This window comes from Lampetra planeri, chromosome 20 (assembly GCF_965212315.1).
Source record: "Lampetra planeri chromosome 20, kcLamPlan1.2.h2, whole genome shotgun sequence".
Taxonomy (NCBI): Eukaryota; Metazoa; Chordata; class Hyperoartia; order Petromyzontiformes; family Petromyzontidae; genus Lampetra; species Lampetra planeri.
In genome coordinates this window covers 12,741,463-12,760,067 of record NC_136126.1, presented here as the reverse complement: position 1 = coordinate 12,760,067, position 18,605 = coordinate 12,741,463, and the positions used below count along the sequence as shown (strand labels likewise).

Below are 18,605 nucleotides of genomic sequence, written 5' to 3'. Positions count from 1 at the left end.
TTGATACTGCCGGTACCAGTTCACGGAGCTCCACATCCTCATGTACCACATCAGTCCATCTCTTTTCCAGCCTGTGTCGTGCCTTTAGAGCCCCCCCTATCCAGCCAAACATAAGCTGCTAGGGCATGCGGTGGTTGGGCATGACGGCCACATGACCCAGCCAACGCAGCCTTGCCCGGCAGAGAAGCTCACTGACCTACGCATAACAAACACACACACACAAGCACACACGTGCTCAATGCACGTACACACATACTGTGGCCAGCTTAACATAGGAGGCAGGGGCCAACGATCAGCAGCAATGCGTGCATTATAATAAACCAGTGTTGGAATGTGCGTAGGTCCAGCGATTTTAGTTCAATAATGCTTGTTGACTACGGCACAGAGCAAAGTGTTTGTAAAATTTACTTTATTGTGAAAAACAACAACCCTAAATTTCGATTTAAAGCTTTCGTGACTGCAGGGATTCATCTTCTTGGTTCTTTCGGTAAAGTCACATAGAAGGGAAGTAATAAAATAATAAAAATAAAACATAATAAAACAATTCTCACGACGTTTCGGCCACAACGCAAGCAGCCGTCCTCAGGTGAAAACCAGGTCTGTCTAGGCGACAGCGTCTGAATGAAACAGCACACGTGCTTGGAGCGCTGGGTTGGAAGAGGGGAAAAGGGCGCCTTGACAAAAGAATATGCATATCAAGAGGAATTTAGCATATTTAAATATGCTAAATTCCTCTTGATATGCATGTGATACCTGCATTTCCCATAAATATGCTAAATTCATCTTGATATGCATATTCTTTTGTCAAGGCGCCCTTTTCCCCCCTTCCAACCCAGCTTATATATATGCTCCAAGCACGTGTGCTGTTTCATTCAGACGCTGTCGCCTCGACATACCTGGTTTTCACCTGAGGACGGCTGCTTGCGTTATGGCCGAAACGTCGTGAGAATTTTTTATTATGTTTTATTTTTATTCTTTTATTACTTCCCTTCTACGTGACTTTACCGAAAGAACCAAGAAGAAGAACAACAACCCTATGACAATCGGTGTACCCCAGGTGCCCACTTGTATAGCCTGAAGCCAGAAATTAAACGCAGAACACGGCCTGTAATTGTGGTTGTCTGTAGGTGGATTTGGTTGTTGGTGTAGAAGCTGTCCGGCTGTAGGTGCATGTCTGTATGTAAGCATGCATGTATGGGTGTATGCGTGTATGGGTGTATGCGTGGCTGTGCTAACTGTGTTGGCTGCTGTGTCGTCCTCAGAGGGCTTTCTGCTGCGAGGGCTCCATACTGCCTCGGAGCATCACTCTGCATCTCACGAGAGTGAGTGCCTTGGCTCACAGCCACCATCAGCAATCCGCAGCCACACGTCCCAAACACCACTCCAGTGGCACTGACTTCAGGGTTACATTTTGGGACGTCTTGTTCAGCCTTTTCTTTTAACTATTTAAAAACTTAACTATTTTTAGTTTACCAGGTAAGGCCCACTGAGCTATATAGCTCTTCTTCAAAAGCGACCTGGCCGCAAATGATAGCTCAAAGAAGTGGCTTACCATCACGTGGAAATTTATATCAGCCAAATACTCTAAACGCACGTTTCTTAATGTGAAGGGAAAAAACGGACTTGGAGAAAAATCCACATGACCACGGGGAGAACATGCAAAATCCAAATATACAGGCGTCAGGGTCGGGATCAAGCCCAATACCTGTGTACTGGGTGAGGTAGTTCACATCTCCCCACCGCGGCACATATACTACCGCTTGGCCAAAATTTTAATTGTCAATGGCTTAAATTAAACTTTTATGTTGTACTGCAGGGTCGGTTCTGACGATCCCAATAATTTTAAACCACACCTGGTCTGGAGTAATTGGAAGGCATAGGCTGCATCATCTCAATAACAACAGTCGGAGGCTGCTAGACTTCTGTACAGCCCATGGGCTTGTAATCACCAACACGCTGTTCTGGTATCGGTGCATCCACACAACATTGTGGATGGACGCCGGCTCCAAGCAAGAACATCTTCTGGATTAAATAGCATGGCCTCAAAAGTGAGGATACATAAGGTTATTTTAATTATTTCACAACCACATGGGGTTATGAAATATATTTGTGCAAATGTTGAAACCTATTTCCATTATTAATTGATGCATGCATACTCTTTTTAAGTTAATTTATTACTTGTTTTTATAAGATTACACATGTAATCTTTGAACCTTCATCAATGGTGTTTTGTTTTAATCCTTTCGGGGTTCTTGGGCAAGTTTTTTAAACACCACTTTTGAGGTGACCCCCACAGGAGGAAGAAAAATAAATATGAATAATGATCTTAGATAGAATTTTAACTTGAATAATAAACAATTACATGTTTAAAGGCCAGTGTTAAAATCCATGAAATAACCCGATGTGTCCTGTACGTCATGAATCCCGCGGTTGGTAAGTCTGCGCTTGGCGAGGGATTGCTGTATGTTAATATGCGTGGGTGTGTGTACACGCGTGCGTGTGTGTACACGCGTGCGTGTGTGTACACGCGTGCGTGTGTGTACACGCGTGCGTGTGTGTACACGCGTGCGTGTGTGGACACGCGTGCGTCTGTGGACATGCGTGTGTGTGCCCCAGGGCATACTGCTCAAGTGCTCGCGTTCCCCGCACTGCTACGAGGCTGCGGCCTCCGCGTGGCTCCAGCTGCTGACGTCGTCACCCCTCCTGTTCGTCTCCATCGCAGTGAGACCGGGGCTCACCTCCCCTCCACGCTCACCCCTCCACCATCCACACTCACCCCTCCACCATCCACACTCACCCCTACAACATCCACACTCACCCCTACAACATCCACACTCACCCCTACAACATCCACACTCACCCCTACAACATCCACACTCACCCCTCCACCATCCACACTCACCCCTCCACCATCCACACTCACCCCTACAACATCTACACTCACCCCTACACCATCCACACTCACCCCTACACCATCCACGCTCACCCCTACAACATCCGCACTCACCCCTCCACCATCCACACTCACCCCTACACCATCCACGCTCACCCCTCCACCATCCACACTCACCCCTACAACATCCACACTCACCCCTACACCATCCACACTCACCCCTACACCATCCACGCTCACCCCTCCACCATCCACACTCACCCCTACAACATCCACACTCACCCCTACAACATCCACGCTCACCCCTACACCATCCACACTCACCCCTACACCATCCACGCTCACCCCTACACTATCCACACTCACCCCTACAACATCCACACTCACCCCTACACCATCCACACTCACCCCTACACCATCCACGCTCACCCCTACAACATCCACACTCACCCCTACACCATCCACACTCACCCCTACAACATCCACACTCACCCCTACAACATCCACACTCACCCCTACAACATCCACACTCACCCCTACACCATACACACTCACCCCTCCACCATCCACACTCACCCCTACAACATCCACACTCACCCCTACAACATCCACACTCACCCCTACACCATCCACACTCACTTCTACACCATCCACACTCACCACTACACCATCCACACTCACCCCTACACCATCCACGCTCACCCCTACACCATCCACACTCACCCCTACACCATCCACACTCACTTCTACACCATCCACACTCACCCCTACAACATCCACGCTCACCGCTACACCATTCACGCTCACCACTACACCATGCACGCTCACCTCTACACCATCCACGCTCACCACTACACCATCCACACTCACCCCTACACCATCCACACTCACCACTACACCATCCACACTCACCCCTACACCATCCATGCTCACCACTACGCCATCCACACTCACCCCTACACCATCCACACTCACTTCTACCCCATCCACACTCACCTCTACACCATCCACACTCATCCCTACACCATCCATGCTCACCACTACACCATCCACACTCACTACTACACCATCCACACTCACCACTACACCATCCACTCTCACCCTTACACCATCCACACTCACCTCTACACCATCCACACTCACCCCTACACCATCCACACTCACCCTTACACCATCCACACTCACCCCTACACCATCCACACTCACCTCTACACCATCCACGCCCACCCTTACACCATCCACACTCACCCCTACACCATCCACACTCACCCTTACACCATCCACACTCACCCCTACACCATCCACGCTCACCACTACACCATCCACGCTCACTCCTAACAGTCTGGTAAGGCTACATGGGGGATCTTTGTGTGTGTGTGTGTATGTAGGGCTGGTGGCTTCAGCTGAGGCCAGTGCTGTCCGTGCTATGTGGCCACTCGCCCTGGAAGGCCGGATTGCCCAATGAACTCCTTTGCCTGGATGAAGCCTACTCCTGCGCCCAGCAGTAAGATCCCGGCATCTGGAACAGACCCAGAGCGATGCCTCGTGAACAACCCTCAAGTTGGCGCATGCCTTGCCTGATAATTACGTTCCCTTGCCAGCCTCTGACACCCCAGTTTTCTAAATTGAAAACTAATTTCTTCATCACTGGTTTTTGTGTTTAATTTGTTGTCCCATCTTACTCCGATTAGCATGGGTGGCTATGTACAATGCGAAAGAAGGTCAACATACACAGCGCACGCCTCAGCTCTTAACTCATCACCCTCCATCTCTCTACAGGGTCACATCCTGCAGTCAATTAATTGTCGAGGTCAGGCTGTCTCTGCTGTGCTGTTGTAGAGAGTAGGGGACCTTTTCCTTACTCTCTGAGGGCTGAATAGGACTTACAAAATACCTTTGGTGGGTAAGCACACTATAACATTATTTTTAAAAATATTTATATTTTAGCAGGTGTAATGCGGGCGAAAGCGACCTTCCGGATGTGACGTCACGAGGAGGCGGAGCCAGGTGACGTGGGTGAAAGGTAGGGGGTCCTTAAGCGGGTAAACCGGAAGGAGAAGGCAGTCGGGGTGTGAATGGAAAGGTGTGGGGCCACGCGGGCGTACGAGCCGAGGGGGCACCGTCAGAAGCGGGAGCCAACCCTGGGAACAGTAGGGAGCTACTGGGAGGTGTAAAGCTGCAGATAGAGATAGGCAGTGAGGCTGTGTGTGAGGAGCAGCGGGGTGGCTGCCAGGAGTCGCAGGAGCGACGAGAAGGCGAGACAGCACGAGGCCGTCGGAGCTGCAGCAGGAACAGCCAAGGGAGCTGTGTGAGAGTACAGCAGCGGAGCTGCTGTGGGGCTGCAAGAGCGACAAGAACAGCAGCGGGGCTGCTGATGTGGACTGGAGTGACATCGGAACCAGCACAGAGAGAATAAGAGAGACAGCCGTGTGGGGACGCAGTACGGACCGAATAAAGGACACTGAGCCAGATATCGTGGTCAAGTCCTTTATTACACTGGGGTCAGAAGTGAAACGGCATGTCTAAGCAAGTAAGGAAGAAAATTCCCCCGGCGCCAGCATCGGCTTCTTCGTCCGACGACGACGAATTCCCTCCGACCACGGATTTTGCTGGGGTGGTGGAGGAGAGCCCTGCTGAGGCGAGCACGGGGACGGGCGTGGAAGATGTCGGCGCGATGGCGGGTCCGTCAACAACATCGGACGCTGAGCAAAGATGGCAACAGGTGGCAGAACAACTGGAGACACTCAAGGACGTCCTGGCGCATCTGTGTCACCTCGTTACGCCAAGGACGACGATGGAACGAGAAGGTGCTCCACGGGCCGCCACGTTGCCTGCCCTGCCGCCGCCATTGGCCACGCGGCAAGAAGACGCCATCTTGCGCGCTCCGCGGCGCCAAACCGCCATCTTGGCCACGCCGCGGGCCGACGCCATTTTGAATTTACCTCCACAACAACCATCATTGGAAGACGGCGTGAAGAGGAGTCGGAGTCGCCACCTTACTACGGTTAAGGAATTCTCTATCGGGGGCGATTGGAGCGCTTTCGCCTGCCGATTTTTGGCGGCGGTTCGTTCAGCAAGATGGACCGATGCGGAGGCCTTGGAAGTGTTGCCGACTCTACTGGACGACGAATCTGTGCGATTTTTCCGTTCCATAACGGCCGATAAGAAGAAGACGTTATGTGGAGTTTTTGAGGAAATGGCCGACGCCTATGAGCCACCTGACGACGCACATCGGCGATTCGCTCAACGACAACGAGCACCCGAAGAATCGCCCGTGGCGTTCAGGGGTGCGGTGTTGGAGCTGGCCATGGCAGCATATCCTGACACGCCACAGGATCTGCTCGAGCCCCTCATATTGGGAAAAATGCTGGAGCTGTCTCGGGATCTGGGGATCCCCATGCCTGTGTGTGGGCATGAGAAGCTCACGTCCCGGGCGGCAGCAAAGTGTCTGGACGCGCAGTTTAATCTCCGTCGCTGGAAGCAAGTGGCGGCATGGACGGGTGGGCCCGTCAAGGAAGGAGGCGCGATGGGGTGGGACCCCACAAGGGCGATCTATGTGCCGGATGAGCGGGGTCCACAGGAGCTGACGGCTGCCTCCTCTCCATGGCCGGGACGCGGAAGGCCGGGGCCGCGCGCTACGCCATCGGGACGGGGCCGCCGGGATGCAGGACCTGCGCTTCGGCGCAACGAGGCCGATTGCTTCCGCTGCGGCCGTAGGGGCCATTACGCCAAAGATTGCTGGGCCCGCTTCCCGGGTCCGCCGCAGCAGGAGCCCACAACACCGGACAAGCCGACCAAGGAACCTCCGAAACAGGCATGTCGGCACGCACCAGACACTCGGCAAGGCTTTACACCTCACCCACCACCTGTGTTGCGCGATCCTATTGTTGTTGTTAAAGAAAGGCCATCGACGGGGCCTTGTCATTCAGTTACGCAGTGGCGCAAATTGGCACGGAGAGTTGTCGCGGCCGCTACGGGTTCGTCCACTGTACCGGGGTCCATACAAGGTGTGGACGTGCGCATTTTGGTCGACTCGGGAGCGTCTGCGACTATTATATCGGATGTCATTTTCCATCTGTTGGGCATTCCGCCGGGGGCTGTGCGTCCGGTTTATGGGTCTTGCGTCGCTGCAAACGGGGGTAGTATGGGGATTGTGGGCCAGGTGGATGCTAAGATATCTATAGGGGATGTGTCGGCTTCGGGCGTTGTGTTAATATCGAGATCTTTGGCAGTTCCTTGCTTACTAGGCACGGATTTTTTGGCTAAGATGCCCATTTTGATTAAAATCAATGAGAATTGTATTGAATTGCCGGGGGGCCGTCGAATCTCGTTTCTGCCGTCGCCCTGGGGGCGACCTGCTTCGGCCGTACAGGTGCAGGCGCTGTCCGTCGCATCTGTGGACATCCCACCTGGTTCACAGATGCTTATACCCTTGCGGTATCGGAAGCCCCTGCCCAATCGGCTAGGAGCATTAGGGGTCTTGTTGTCACCATCCGCCACGATAACAACGGGATTGGCGTTAGTTGGGGCACAGACCATCGTCCGGCCGGATCAATTACCGGTTTTACAGGTGCTTAATGCGGGGGTGGAAAACATCCGTGTTCCGGCCGGTACGGTTGTGGCACATGCCACTACGGCGTTTGCGACGCACGATTGTCCGCATCGCCGAGGAGTGGTCGCTGGTGTTTCCGAGCCAAGGGGTTCGGATAATCGTTGGATCGCTACCTTATGTGACGAAAATTCTTCCCTGTCCGTGGGGCAACGTGATGCGCTGCGTAAATTGTTGCTGACGTATTCGGATGTATTCAGCTCCGACGATTTGGATTTGGGACGCACATCGTTGCTTTCCCATCACATTGAGACGGGCGACGCTGCCCCTATTCGGTTAAATTCACATCGGATGAGTCCAGCGGAGCGAGAACACGTTCGGGGGGCGGTGGAAGACATGTTGGCTGCGGACATTATATCGCCATCTAACAGCCCATGGGGCGCTCCTGTGGTCTTGGTTAAGAAAAAGGATGGCAACTTGAGATTTTGTGTCGATTTCCGGAAATTGAATAAGATATCGGTGGCAGATGCGTACCCCCTGCCGCGTATGGACGACTCCCTTGACGCATTGTCGGGGGCTAAGTTCTTTTCCACACTGGACCTCTCTTCGGGATTTTGGCAGCTTCCCCTTGACGAGTCCTCACGGGAGAAAACCGCATTCCGTACGCCGCAGGGGTTATTTCAATTCAACTGCCTCCCGATGGGATTGAATGCGGCCCCTGCTACGTTTCAAAGATTGATGGAGCTCGTTTTGACGGGGTTGCAGTGGGAGACGTGTCTTATATATTTGGACGATATTATTGTGTTCAGCCGCACATTTGAGGAACATTTAACGCGGCTGGAGACAGTGTTCACGAGGATGCGCTCTGCCAATTTGAAATTCAAACCAAAGAAATGCCACCTACTGCAACGGTCCGTCCGTTATTTGGGGCACATTGTGAGTGCCGAGGGGGTGTCCACGGATCCGGAAAAGACGGCGTGTGTCCGGGATTGGCCGACTCCGGCCTCTGTGGGGGATGTTCGACGGTTTTTGGGATTTGCCTCGTATTACCGAAGATTTGTGCCGGGGTTTGCGACGATTGCGAGGCCCTTGCATCTCCTTACGGGTAAAGGACGGAAATTTGTTTGGGGAGAGCCGGAAGAGGCGGCCTTTCGGAGTCTGCGCGATCTATTGGCTACGGCCCCGACATTGGATTATCCCGATTTTGATCGCCCTTTCATTCTCGATACGGACGCGAGTGACACAGGTATTGGGGCGGTATTATCACAGTCTAAAGGGGGCGTAGAGCGCGTCGTGGCGTATGGTAGCCGAGTCTTGTCGCCTGCGGAAACACGCTACTGTGTCACTCGTAGAGAACTTTTGGCGGTTGTTTTTTTCCTACGGCAATTTCGACCGTACCTTTACGGTCGTTCTTTTATTGTGCGTACGGATCATGCGGCCTTGCAATATGCACTTAAAATGGACCAGCCATCGGGACAGTGGGCACGTTGGTTGGACACGCTGCAGGAGTTTTCCTTCCAAATTCAACATCGGAAGGGAGTGCGCCATGCGAACGCTGACGCACTTTCCAGATTACCAGGGCGCGCCCCTTGTAAATGTGCGTCGGGGACGCATAGGTTTTCGCCGATTCTCAACCCCCCTCAGCCGCTCACGTTGGCCGTCGGGAAGTCGGATACTCCGATGGAACCGGGACCGACTGATGGGGTTTTGAATCTGCCGCGGTCTGTCTGGATTCGGGAACAGATGATGGACGAGTCGTTGTTGTCCATGCGGAAGCGGTCTATGAGGGACAAGGGGAGTCCGAGTTCGGCTGTGGGGCCGCGAACCGCTCTCCGAGATGGTCTGCTTATGTGGCAAGAAAGGTTCCAGGAAAGCTGGCGTGTGGTGGTACCAACGTCCTTGCGATTTGAGTTGATTAGAACTCTCCATTGTGACACACTATTGCATTTAGGGGTGCAGAAGACTTTGTTGACGTTACAACGTCATTATTTTTGGCACGGCATGGCGACAGATGTCGTAGGGCACGTGCGCGCGTGCCCTGAATGCGCCCGGCGTAAGCCGCCTAAACATCCTTACGTGCCGCCTCTCCAGTCGATTCAGGTGTCTCGAGTCAATGAATTGGTGGCACTGGACATATTGGGACCCTTCCCACCATCGGCGAGGGGAAATAAATATTTGCTGGTAGGGGTTGAGTATCTCTCCCGTTGGCCGATGGCCTGGCCGTTGCCCGATCAGTCGGCCGCGGCCATCACCGACGCCTTTTTGTTTGGGTACATTATGGACAAGGGGGCGCCGGAGAGACTCCTCACGGACCAGGGCCGAAATTTCTCTTCTAAATTATTGGCTGAAGTGTGCGCAGGCCTTGGGACTAAGAAGATACGGACATCTCCATACCATCCGCAGACGGATGGTATGGTTGAGCGGCTGAACAGGACATTGTCTGCCATGCTTTGCCATACTGTGAGTGAACAGCAATCGGATTGGGATCTGCACATCCCCGGAGTGCTTTCGGCATACAGGATGACGCCCCATGCGGCTACAGGGTATTCGCCGTTTTACCTTATGTATGGTCGGGAAAACGTGCCTCCGGTGGATGTGCAATTGGGTACTGGGGTGAAGGGACCTCGTAAACCACTCCCTGAATACATTCAGGACACGGTTCGCCGGGTTACGGAGGCGCGGGAAAACGCCCGCGTGGCTACGGCCAAAGCCCAGGCCCGGAACGAGCGGTATGCTCGGCGGTCTGAGGGGGAGTGCCCCTGGAAGGTGGGAGACCTGGCCTGGCTCCATTGCCCGCAGGTGCGGCCGGGGACCTCTCCTAAATTGCACAAACCTTGGCATGGTCCTGTGCGCCTCATTGAGGTTCCCAATCCACAGTCGGCGCGCGTTCAGTTTGGTTCTCGCCGTTGGTTTGTTCATACGTCGCGGTTGAAACCATATGTTGCTCCCCTACGTGATGCGTCATCTCCCAATGTTGCCTTGCCGGGGTCTGTTGCTGCTGACTCTGACTCTTCCCCGCCTGCGTCCATTGATCTTGCTAGAGCGCCTGTCGTACCTGTTCCAGACAGGCCGACCGTGACACCGCGGGGGAGGAGTGGGCCTGCTCGGAGGGCGCCTGCCAAGGCTGCGGGACCTTCAAGCCCGGCGACCCTTCCGACCCCGCTGCAGGCGCATTCGCCGAATATGGCCAAGACTGATTCGTCAGGGACACGAGATGTCGGTGGACTTCCAATCGCAGCAGGGGAATTACCCCCTGTCATTTCTCGTGTTCCATCGCGTCCCCGTTCTACAAGTGGGCCGCCGACCGTCCGGGACGGGCCGGCGACCCGCACTCGTTCCAAATCGCTTACGTTTCGTTGATTGTATGTTGTTATTGTTCTTGTTCTTGCCGTCGTATTTATCGCATGCTTCCGTACGTTCGTCGATGTTACTTGTGTGTTGTTCTTGTTGTTATATTGCATGCTTAGTGTCCTTTAAGGGGGAAGGTCGGTTCACCGCATTACGCTTTGGTGTTGTTCAGCCGAGGTCGGCTGGGTTTTTTCTATGGGGGAGGGTGGTGTAATGCGGGCGAAAGCGACCTTCCGGATGTGACGTCACGAGGAGGCGGAGCCAGGTGACGTGGGTGAAAGGTAGGGGGTCCTTAAGCGGGTAAACCGGAAGGAGAAGGCAGTCGGGGTGTGAATGGAAAGGTGTGGGGCCACGCGGGCGTACGAGCCGAGGGGGCACCGTCAGAAGCGGGAGCCAACCCTGGGAACAGTAGGGAGCTACTGGGAGGTGTAAAGCTGCAGATAGAGATAGGCAGTGAGGCTGTGTGTGAGGAGCAGCGGGGTGGCTGCCAGGAGTCGCAGGAGCGACGAGAAGGCGAGACAGCACGAGGCCGTCGGAGCTGCAGCAGGAACAGCCAAGGGAGCTGTGTGAGAGTACAGCAGCAGAGCTGCTGTGGGGCTGCAAGAGCGACAAGAACAGCAGCGGGGCTGCTGATGTGGACTGGAGTGACATCGGAACCAGCACAGAGAGAATAAGAGAGACAGCCGTGTGGGGACGCAGTACGGACCGAATAAAGGACACTGAGCCAGATATCGTGGTCAAGTCCTTTATTACACAGGTAAGGCCCACTGAGCTATATAGATATTTTTCAGAAACGACCTGACCACAAATGATAGCTCAACAAACAGTGCCTTACCATGTGGACAAGTATAGCAGCCAAATACTCTAAACGCACGTTTCTAAATGTGGAGGTAAAAACCGGAGGACCCGGAGAAAAATCCACGCGACAACGGGGAGAATATGCAAACTCCAAATATATAGCAGGCGTCAGGGTCAGGATCGAACCCACGACCTGTATACCAAGTGGGGTTGTTAACATCGCGCCACCATGGCGCCCTCTGCATTGGATAACACTTTGTTTGGCATTTTCCAATAATGTGAAAAATAACAATGAGTGTCGGAGCATGCAGTGCTCCTTGTTGTGACCATAATTGCCTGAGTACAACTCAAAAATTATCAATGCAGTGTTATTGAAAACATTCTCCAGGACCCGATCAGATGCTCACAGAGACAGAATAAATATTGTGTGTGGGCTGTTCCTAATTGGCACTTGACAAGTAACTGTTGGCTTTGCGAATTTAAATCGCTGGGCACACGATCCGCACCCCTGCAGCAGAGTTAAGACGTCATTAAGAACGTTGTCGTGCGTACTGTCCGTACTGTATTGGGTGGTGACGTAGTCCGGTGGTAGCACGTTCGCCGCTTGTTACGGACATTTGTGGTGTTTAATCCGGCAGGCCTGACTGCAGTGTTTTTTAACCGTGAAATTCTACGCGTTGTCTGTTTCACAGTGTGGACGTTAAAGATCCCGTGATGTCATATGAAATGGGGGAGTAGGCAATTTGTGTGTGTTCAGCATCACGGTCCACATTTGCAAATTTCAAAAAAAATTCCCGCAAAAATCACTCAAATTTGTGATGACATATATCACCAATCATTGTCAGCCTCCTGCCACACGAGTGCCCCCTTGTAGGCCGGTGCCGAGCCACCTTGTGCAGCACAGGGGACAGGTGCCACTTGGGGTGGCTAGGAGATGTTAACTCGAACCCACGGCCTCTTGTATACCAGGTGAGGTAGTTAACATCTCTTTGTTTTCCTCTCACACAAATCCAAATCAATACTGGATTGGCCAAACTCAAACATTCGAATGCAGGACCCTCCTAAAATAGTCTTCCACTCAGTCTGGTTTCCTGCGTGAAAACTCTAATTCGCATTATATTTATATTGCTCTTCGTCTTTGCTTTATGGATAAATGTTATCTTCTTGGTTCTTTCGGTAAAGTCACGTAGAAGGGAAGTAATAAAATAATAAAAATAAAACATAATAAAATGAAATAATTCTCACGACGTTTCGGCTACAACGCAAGCAGCCGTCTTCAGGTGAAGAATGAGACACTACCAAGCTAGGAGCTTATATATAAACTGGGTTGGAGGTGGAAGAGTGCCTTAACAAAAAGAATGTGCATATGAAGAGGAATTTAGCATTATTCATGGAAAATGCGTAGGAGGTGGGCGGGGGGGTTTCAAAGTCATATTATGCCCATGCATTATGCAGGATCAGCAGCACCAAGGGGGGGTGCAGGGAGTAGCATTCACAAAGGAAAGGAATGTTAATGATATGTAGCTGCAGTTACTAAGCAACCACGTAGAAAACTAAAGTATAAACTACATAAAAAACTAAAGTATAAACTGCATAGCACCATCAGTATACTTACTATACTCTACAATAAGCTGAGTTACTAACAGCAAGTAATACATTACAATTCTACGTCGTAAAAATTATATAATATGCTTCCATCTAAACTTTATTCTCTTACATCACACGAGCATATACTGTACTAAATGTTAGTCGTAATATATGTGCAAGTATTTATATTTTAGCATTGCATCCTGGATCATTTGGGCACAACAGAGGCGAGATGTATACAGAAGTTGATGGGTTTGATCCTGACCCTAATATTTGGAGTTTGCACGTCTTTCTCCCCATGGTCGCGTCCGTTTTCTCCGGCTCCTCCGGTTTTTCTCTCCACATTTATAAACATGCGTTTAGAGTATTTGGCTGCTATACATTTTTACGTGATAAGGCACTTTGTTGAGCTATCATTTGTGGCCACATTGTTTCTGAAAAAAGAGCGAAATTGCTCAGTGGTCCTTTCCTGGTAAATATAATAAATGTTTGAGATGTGATATAAGTCGCTTATCCTCTGTAAAATAATCAGAGAAACTCTACATGTATATAAAGATTCATGATCTCAAATACCCTTGTGCGCTCTGGTGTAATGAGCTGCACTGCATGAGAGCGCAGTATCAATATGATATAATGATCATGAGGATTGTTTTATTGGGTGCAATTGTGAACACAGCCATATCAGACATTATGTCATCGGATCGGCATAATAATTGGTTTACTGCAGCTCAAAGACTCGGTCCTGCAAGGCGTGTGGTGAAGTTAGGATATGTCCATGTGCTCGGCATCTGAACGCCTGAAGACCAGAATCGGTTATTTTGCCAACAATGTGTTCAGAGAGGCAGTTCCATATCCGGACAGCAGAGTGGTGATGATGATGTCCCAGCTGTGGGCTACCTGAGCTTGCCGTGTCTTTGTGCCCTTTTTCAGGCTCGTGCAGGGCTGTGTTGGCTCCACTGTCACCGTAGATGTCCCCGGAGACGGAGCGTGGGCCTGGGCCGTAGCGCTGCACCGAGTGGCCGGGATGGCAGCCGCAGCCATTCTGCGGCAGACGAGCATCCTGTCGGTGAACGTGAGTGCGTGCGCGTGAGTTACATGGCGCGCGGAGCGTCGCACGTGGAGACGTTTACCCGCACAAGAGATCTCCACGTTAACCACAGAGCGTTATTCTAGTTCCAGATCCCAGTTTAGTTATGTGGCTGTGTGAATGGTTGTAATTGTTACAGTGAGGGAAAAAGTATTTGATCCCCTGCTGATTTTGTACATTTGCCCACTGACAAAGAAATTATCAGTCTATAATTTTAATGGTAGGTTTATTTGAACAGTGAGAGACAGAATAACAACAACAAAATCCAGAAAAACGCATGTCAAAATTTTTATAAATTGATTTGCATTTTAATGAGGGAAATAAGTATTTGACCCCTCTGCAAAACATGGCCTCCCAGCATTGAACCACTTCTTGGACCACATCAATTCCAGACACCCATCCATCAGATTCATCATGGAAGTGGAGAAAGATGGCAAACTACCATTCTGTTTGAGAGGAGACCTGATGGATCCTTGGGACATTCTGTCTACAGAAAAGCCACCTACACAGATTCCTACTTGAAACCGGATTCCCACCACCACCCATCTCAAAAGAATTCTCTCATCAAAACGCTATATCACAGAGCTCATGGCATTTCTGACCAACACCACCTGGCCAGTGAATTAAGACATGTACATCGGGCCTTCAGGATGAACGGATACTCTGACCGCACCATCCGCCAAGCTGTTTCTCCCACCATACAGAAACAGCCACTTGAAACTCCGATCAAAACTATCACGTTGCCATACATAGCATGCGTGACCAAAAAGATCTCCAAAATTCTAAGCAAATATAAGATCCAAGTCCGATTCAGTACAGTACATAAAATCCGTGATCTAATTCCATCTGTGAAGGATGTCATCCCTGATTTGCAATACCCTGGAGTCTATAAACTGAGTTGCAGCTGTGGTGATTGTTACATTGGGGAAACGAAACGTCATGTCTCTGATCGTGTCCGCGAGCACAAGTCAGATTTGAAACACGGCAAAATTGAGTCTTCCGCCGTTGCCGATCATTGCTACAACGCGGTGGGCTCTCATGATATTGGTTTTTCCGAGACCAAGGTGCTCTGCAAACCCTCTGGCTACCATCAAAGGTTTGTACACGAAGCCATTCAGATATACAAACAGACATAATTTCAACCGTGATGATGGGTACAAACTTAGTAATCATTGGAAAGATGTTATTAACCATGCAAATAAGATTTAACTACACATTTTTGGACCATCTTATCTGACAAGCACTATTTTACTTTACCGAGTGTTAACATCCCCAGCGTTTAACAGTACTCTCTTTATTGTCAGCCAACACTGGTATAAACAACATGGGCATTTTCGTTCTCTTCTATCATGTGCACCAACAGGTACTTGTGCACAGGCATGTCCACGTACACGTGCACCTCGTGCTCTCTTTTAGCCCCCCCCCCCCTTCCAATACGTTATCATGCTCACCAACAGGGACTTGCGCACAAACACGTCCACGTCTACGTGCACCTCGTGTACCTCGTGCTCTCTTTTAGCCCCGCCCCCCCCCCCCCTCCCGATATGCTCCATTCATTGGCTACCACATTCTGATAAGCTCCCCCCCTCTCCTCCCCCTAACTTGTATTTAAGAACTTGCATCTTGGAATCCCTGCCTCACTTGATACAGCAAATCTGGCTGTGACGGTCCCACCTGATGACGGAGACTTGTGTTGCCTCCGAAACGTCGTGATTTATTATTATTTTATTTTTCATTAATTTTTATTTCATTTTTTACTTACGTGACTTTACTGAAAATGGTGGCAAAACGCTTGTTGGCAATCACAGAGGTCAGACGTTTCTTGTAGTTGGCCACCAGGTTTGCACACATCTCTGGAGGGATTTTGTCCCACTCCTCTTTGCAGATCTTCTCCAAGTCATTAAGGTTTCGAGGCTGACGTTTGGAAACTCGAACCTTCAGCTCCCTCCACAGATTTTCTATGGGATTAAGGTCTGGAGACTGGCTAGACCACTCCAGGACCTTAATGTGCTTCTTCTTGAGCCACTCCTCAAGGGCGTCAGGCGCTGGAATCCTGCGGGCGATACAATGGAATTCTTCTGAGGCGTAACCTCCAGGCTCGCTCGCCCCAGCTTGTCGGACACGTCAGACACCCGGCACTCAGGAGGTGGAGATGAACTGTCAACACAGGGCGGAATATAGGGTTTCAACCGTGACGGGTGCACAAACCAGCGCCGGCGACCAACCTTTATATGCACGCACTGCGGCCTCTTGACTCCAATCACCTCAACAGGGCCCTGCCACGGCTGGTGCAATTTGGGGGACGTACTCAGGGGCACCTGGGGACAATGCAACCCCACGTCTTGCCCCCAGCGGTCCATGGGGTCCCGGACTCCCGTTGCCCTACAAGTTTAGCTGAATCCCCGAGACGCCTCTCACACCTCCGTCAGCCATTTAGTCATGACCTGCATGGGCGTGGGCATAACGGCCTTCTCTTTGCCCAAGTCCATGCCCAACTAAGCCTCCATGGGGGGTCACTTTCCCTCCCATACATGAGGTAAAACGGGGAGAATCCTGTTGAGGTGTGAGGGGCCATCCTATACGTGGCCAGGACACCTAGAATGTGTAAGTCCCAGTCTGACTGTGCCTCATTAACCTGTTAGCACAACATGGACGTGAGAGTCCTGTGCAAGCGCTCTACCATCCCGTCCGTCTGGGGATAGTAGGACGATTGTCCAGATTTTTTTTTTTGTTCGCCCCTGATCCGTAAGAAGTTGTTTCGGGGCCACTTTGTCCAAAACGTAACCATATAAAAATGCGTCCGCAATGGATGTGGCCGACTGATCTGGCATAGGCCACGCCACCGGCCACCGGGACAGGTGTTCCACCCCGACGAGGAGGGTTTTGTTTCCCCTCTGAGTGGCGGGAAACGGCCCAAGGATGTCCAGAGCAACGAGCTCGTTAATACGAGACACCGCGATGGATTGTCACGGCGGCTTGCGGCGTGCGCCGTCAGTACATGTGTAATGTAGTAACTTGACGGGAGACGACCTTACGGGTAGCACACTCTTTATTAACACCAACTTATATTACACGGGTGGCTAACTGCAGCCTAACCCACGGGGTTCCCCTGGCTACACCCACACGGGCTCTTACGCCCGTAGCTTCTCGGAACCCACCCGGCTGGGGTGTCCGTCTCGACTCTGGGTCCCACAGCCTCGTCCCACATGGACGTCAGACCACGGGTCCCACAGTCTCGCCTCCGAGCCACACAGGGCCCCGGCCCTTACAAGGACAGCGGGACTAGGGGTCTCAGGGCCCTACCTCTTCAACTCCGTCTTCGATCTTCAACTGGTTAACAACTTCCCGAGTGCTCCCGCGCGTCCCCCTTTATAGTCCCTCATGCGGACGTCGCTGAGAGCACCCACCCCAGTTGACCAATCACTGCGCGCTGCCCACGATCCTATTTCCCACCTTGTGTCAGCGCGCACAACCACGCACCCCGCGCCGCCCCGTGATCTCTCACTGTCGGCGCGCGTCAACACCACCACTACACATGCACTGACCATGTGGTACACGTCGTCCGTTATCCCGGGCCAAAAGAAGTCACGCTTCAGTGTCAGCAAAGTTGTACGCGCCCCAAGGTGCATTAATTTCACGTGGACAGCCCATTTAAGTTTACCCCGCAGAGCAGTCGGCACCACAATGCAAAAACTTTGCAGCTCCTCATCCCACCTCATCAAAAGCCCGTCATGGAGGGCTATAAGGGACATTCCCGCTGGCACATTTTTACTACCCCTCGTCCCAATGCGTGAGACCAATTGTGTCGTCACAAGGAGCAGTTGTCACGGGTGGTGGTCCATCTACGGACACCACAACAGTGCACGGCAATTCCGCAGCCGATGGTTACATCAGCCGGCACCCATTAGACATGCACACTGGTCCCTCGGTGGTAACCGGGACAGCGCATCCGCGTTGCAGTGCCGTACACTCTTCTTGTAGGTGACCGTGAAGGAGTAGTCCTGCAAAATCTCTCACCAGCGGGAAAGTTGGCCGGAAGGCTGGTCAACCCATAAGGCATATTGAAGAGCTGAATGGTCTGTTCGCACGACAAAGTTCCATCCGTAAAGGTACGGCCTATACTGCTGCACAAAGTGCACTCTGGCCAACAAATATCTGCGCGTCACGCAGTAACGCTGCTCTGCGGGGGACAGCACACAGCTCCCATAGGCCACAACCCTCTCTGCACCGTTCACGACCTGGGACAGTACAGTGCCGATTCCGGTGTCGCTGGCGTCCGTATCCAACACAAAGGGCAGAGAGAAATCGGGGTATCCAAGGGGGGGGGGGGGAGGCGCATTGGC

At 51.8% G+C, this 18,605-nt stretch overlaps 1 protein-coding gene across 7 annotated transcripts in view; it reads left to right on the top strand.

Annotated features, from left to right (window-relative positions):
* FANCA (FA complementation group A) overlaps positions 1–18,605 on the top strand; it is a 158,072-nt gene that overhangs the window by 121,944 nt on the left and 17,523 nt on the right. For 6 of the 7 annotated variants that reach the window (XM_078603618.1, XM_078603614.1, XM_078603615.1 and 3 more), the window contains exons 35-38: positions 1,263–1,322; positions 2,617–2,721; positions 4,282–4,397; positions 14,106–14,247. In XM_078603618.1, coding sequence (XP_078459744.1) covers positions 1,263–1,322; positions 2,617–2,721; positions 4,282–4,397; positions 14,106–14,247 — 423 coding nt within the window. Of the gene's footprint in view, positions 1–1,262; positions 1,323–2,616; positions 2,722–4,281; positions 4,398–14,105; positions 14,262–18,605 lie in introns of all 7 variants that reach the window. The other variant, XR_013586503.1, reaches the window with a different exon arrangement.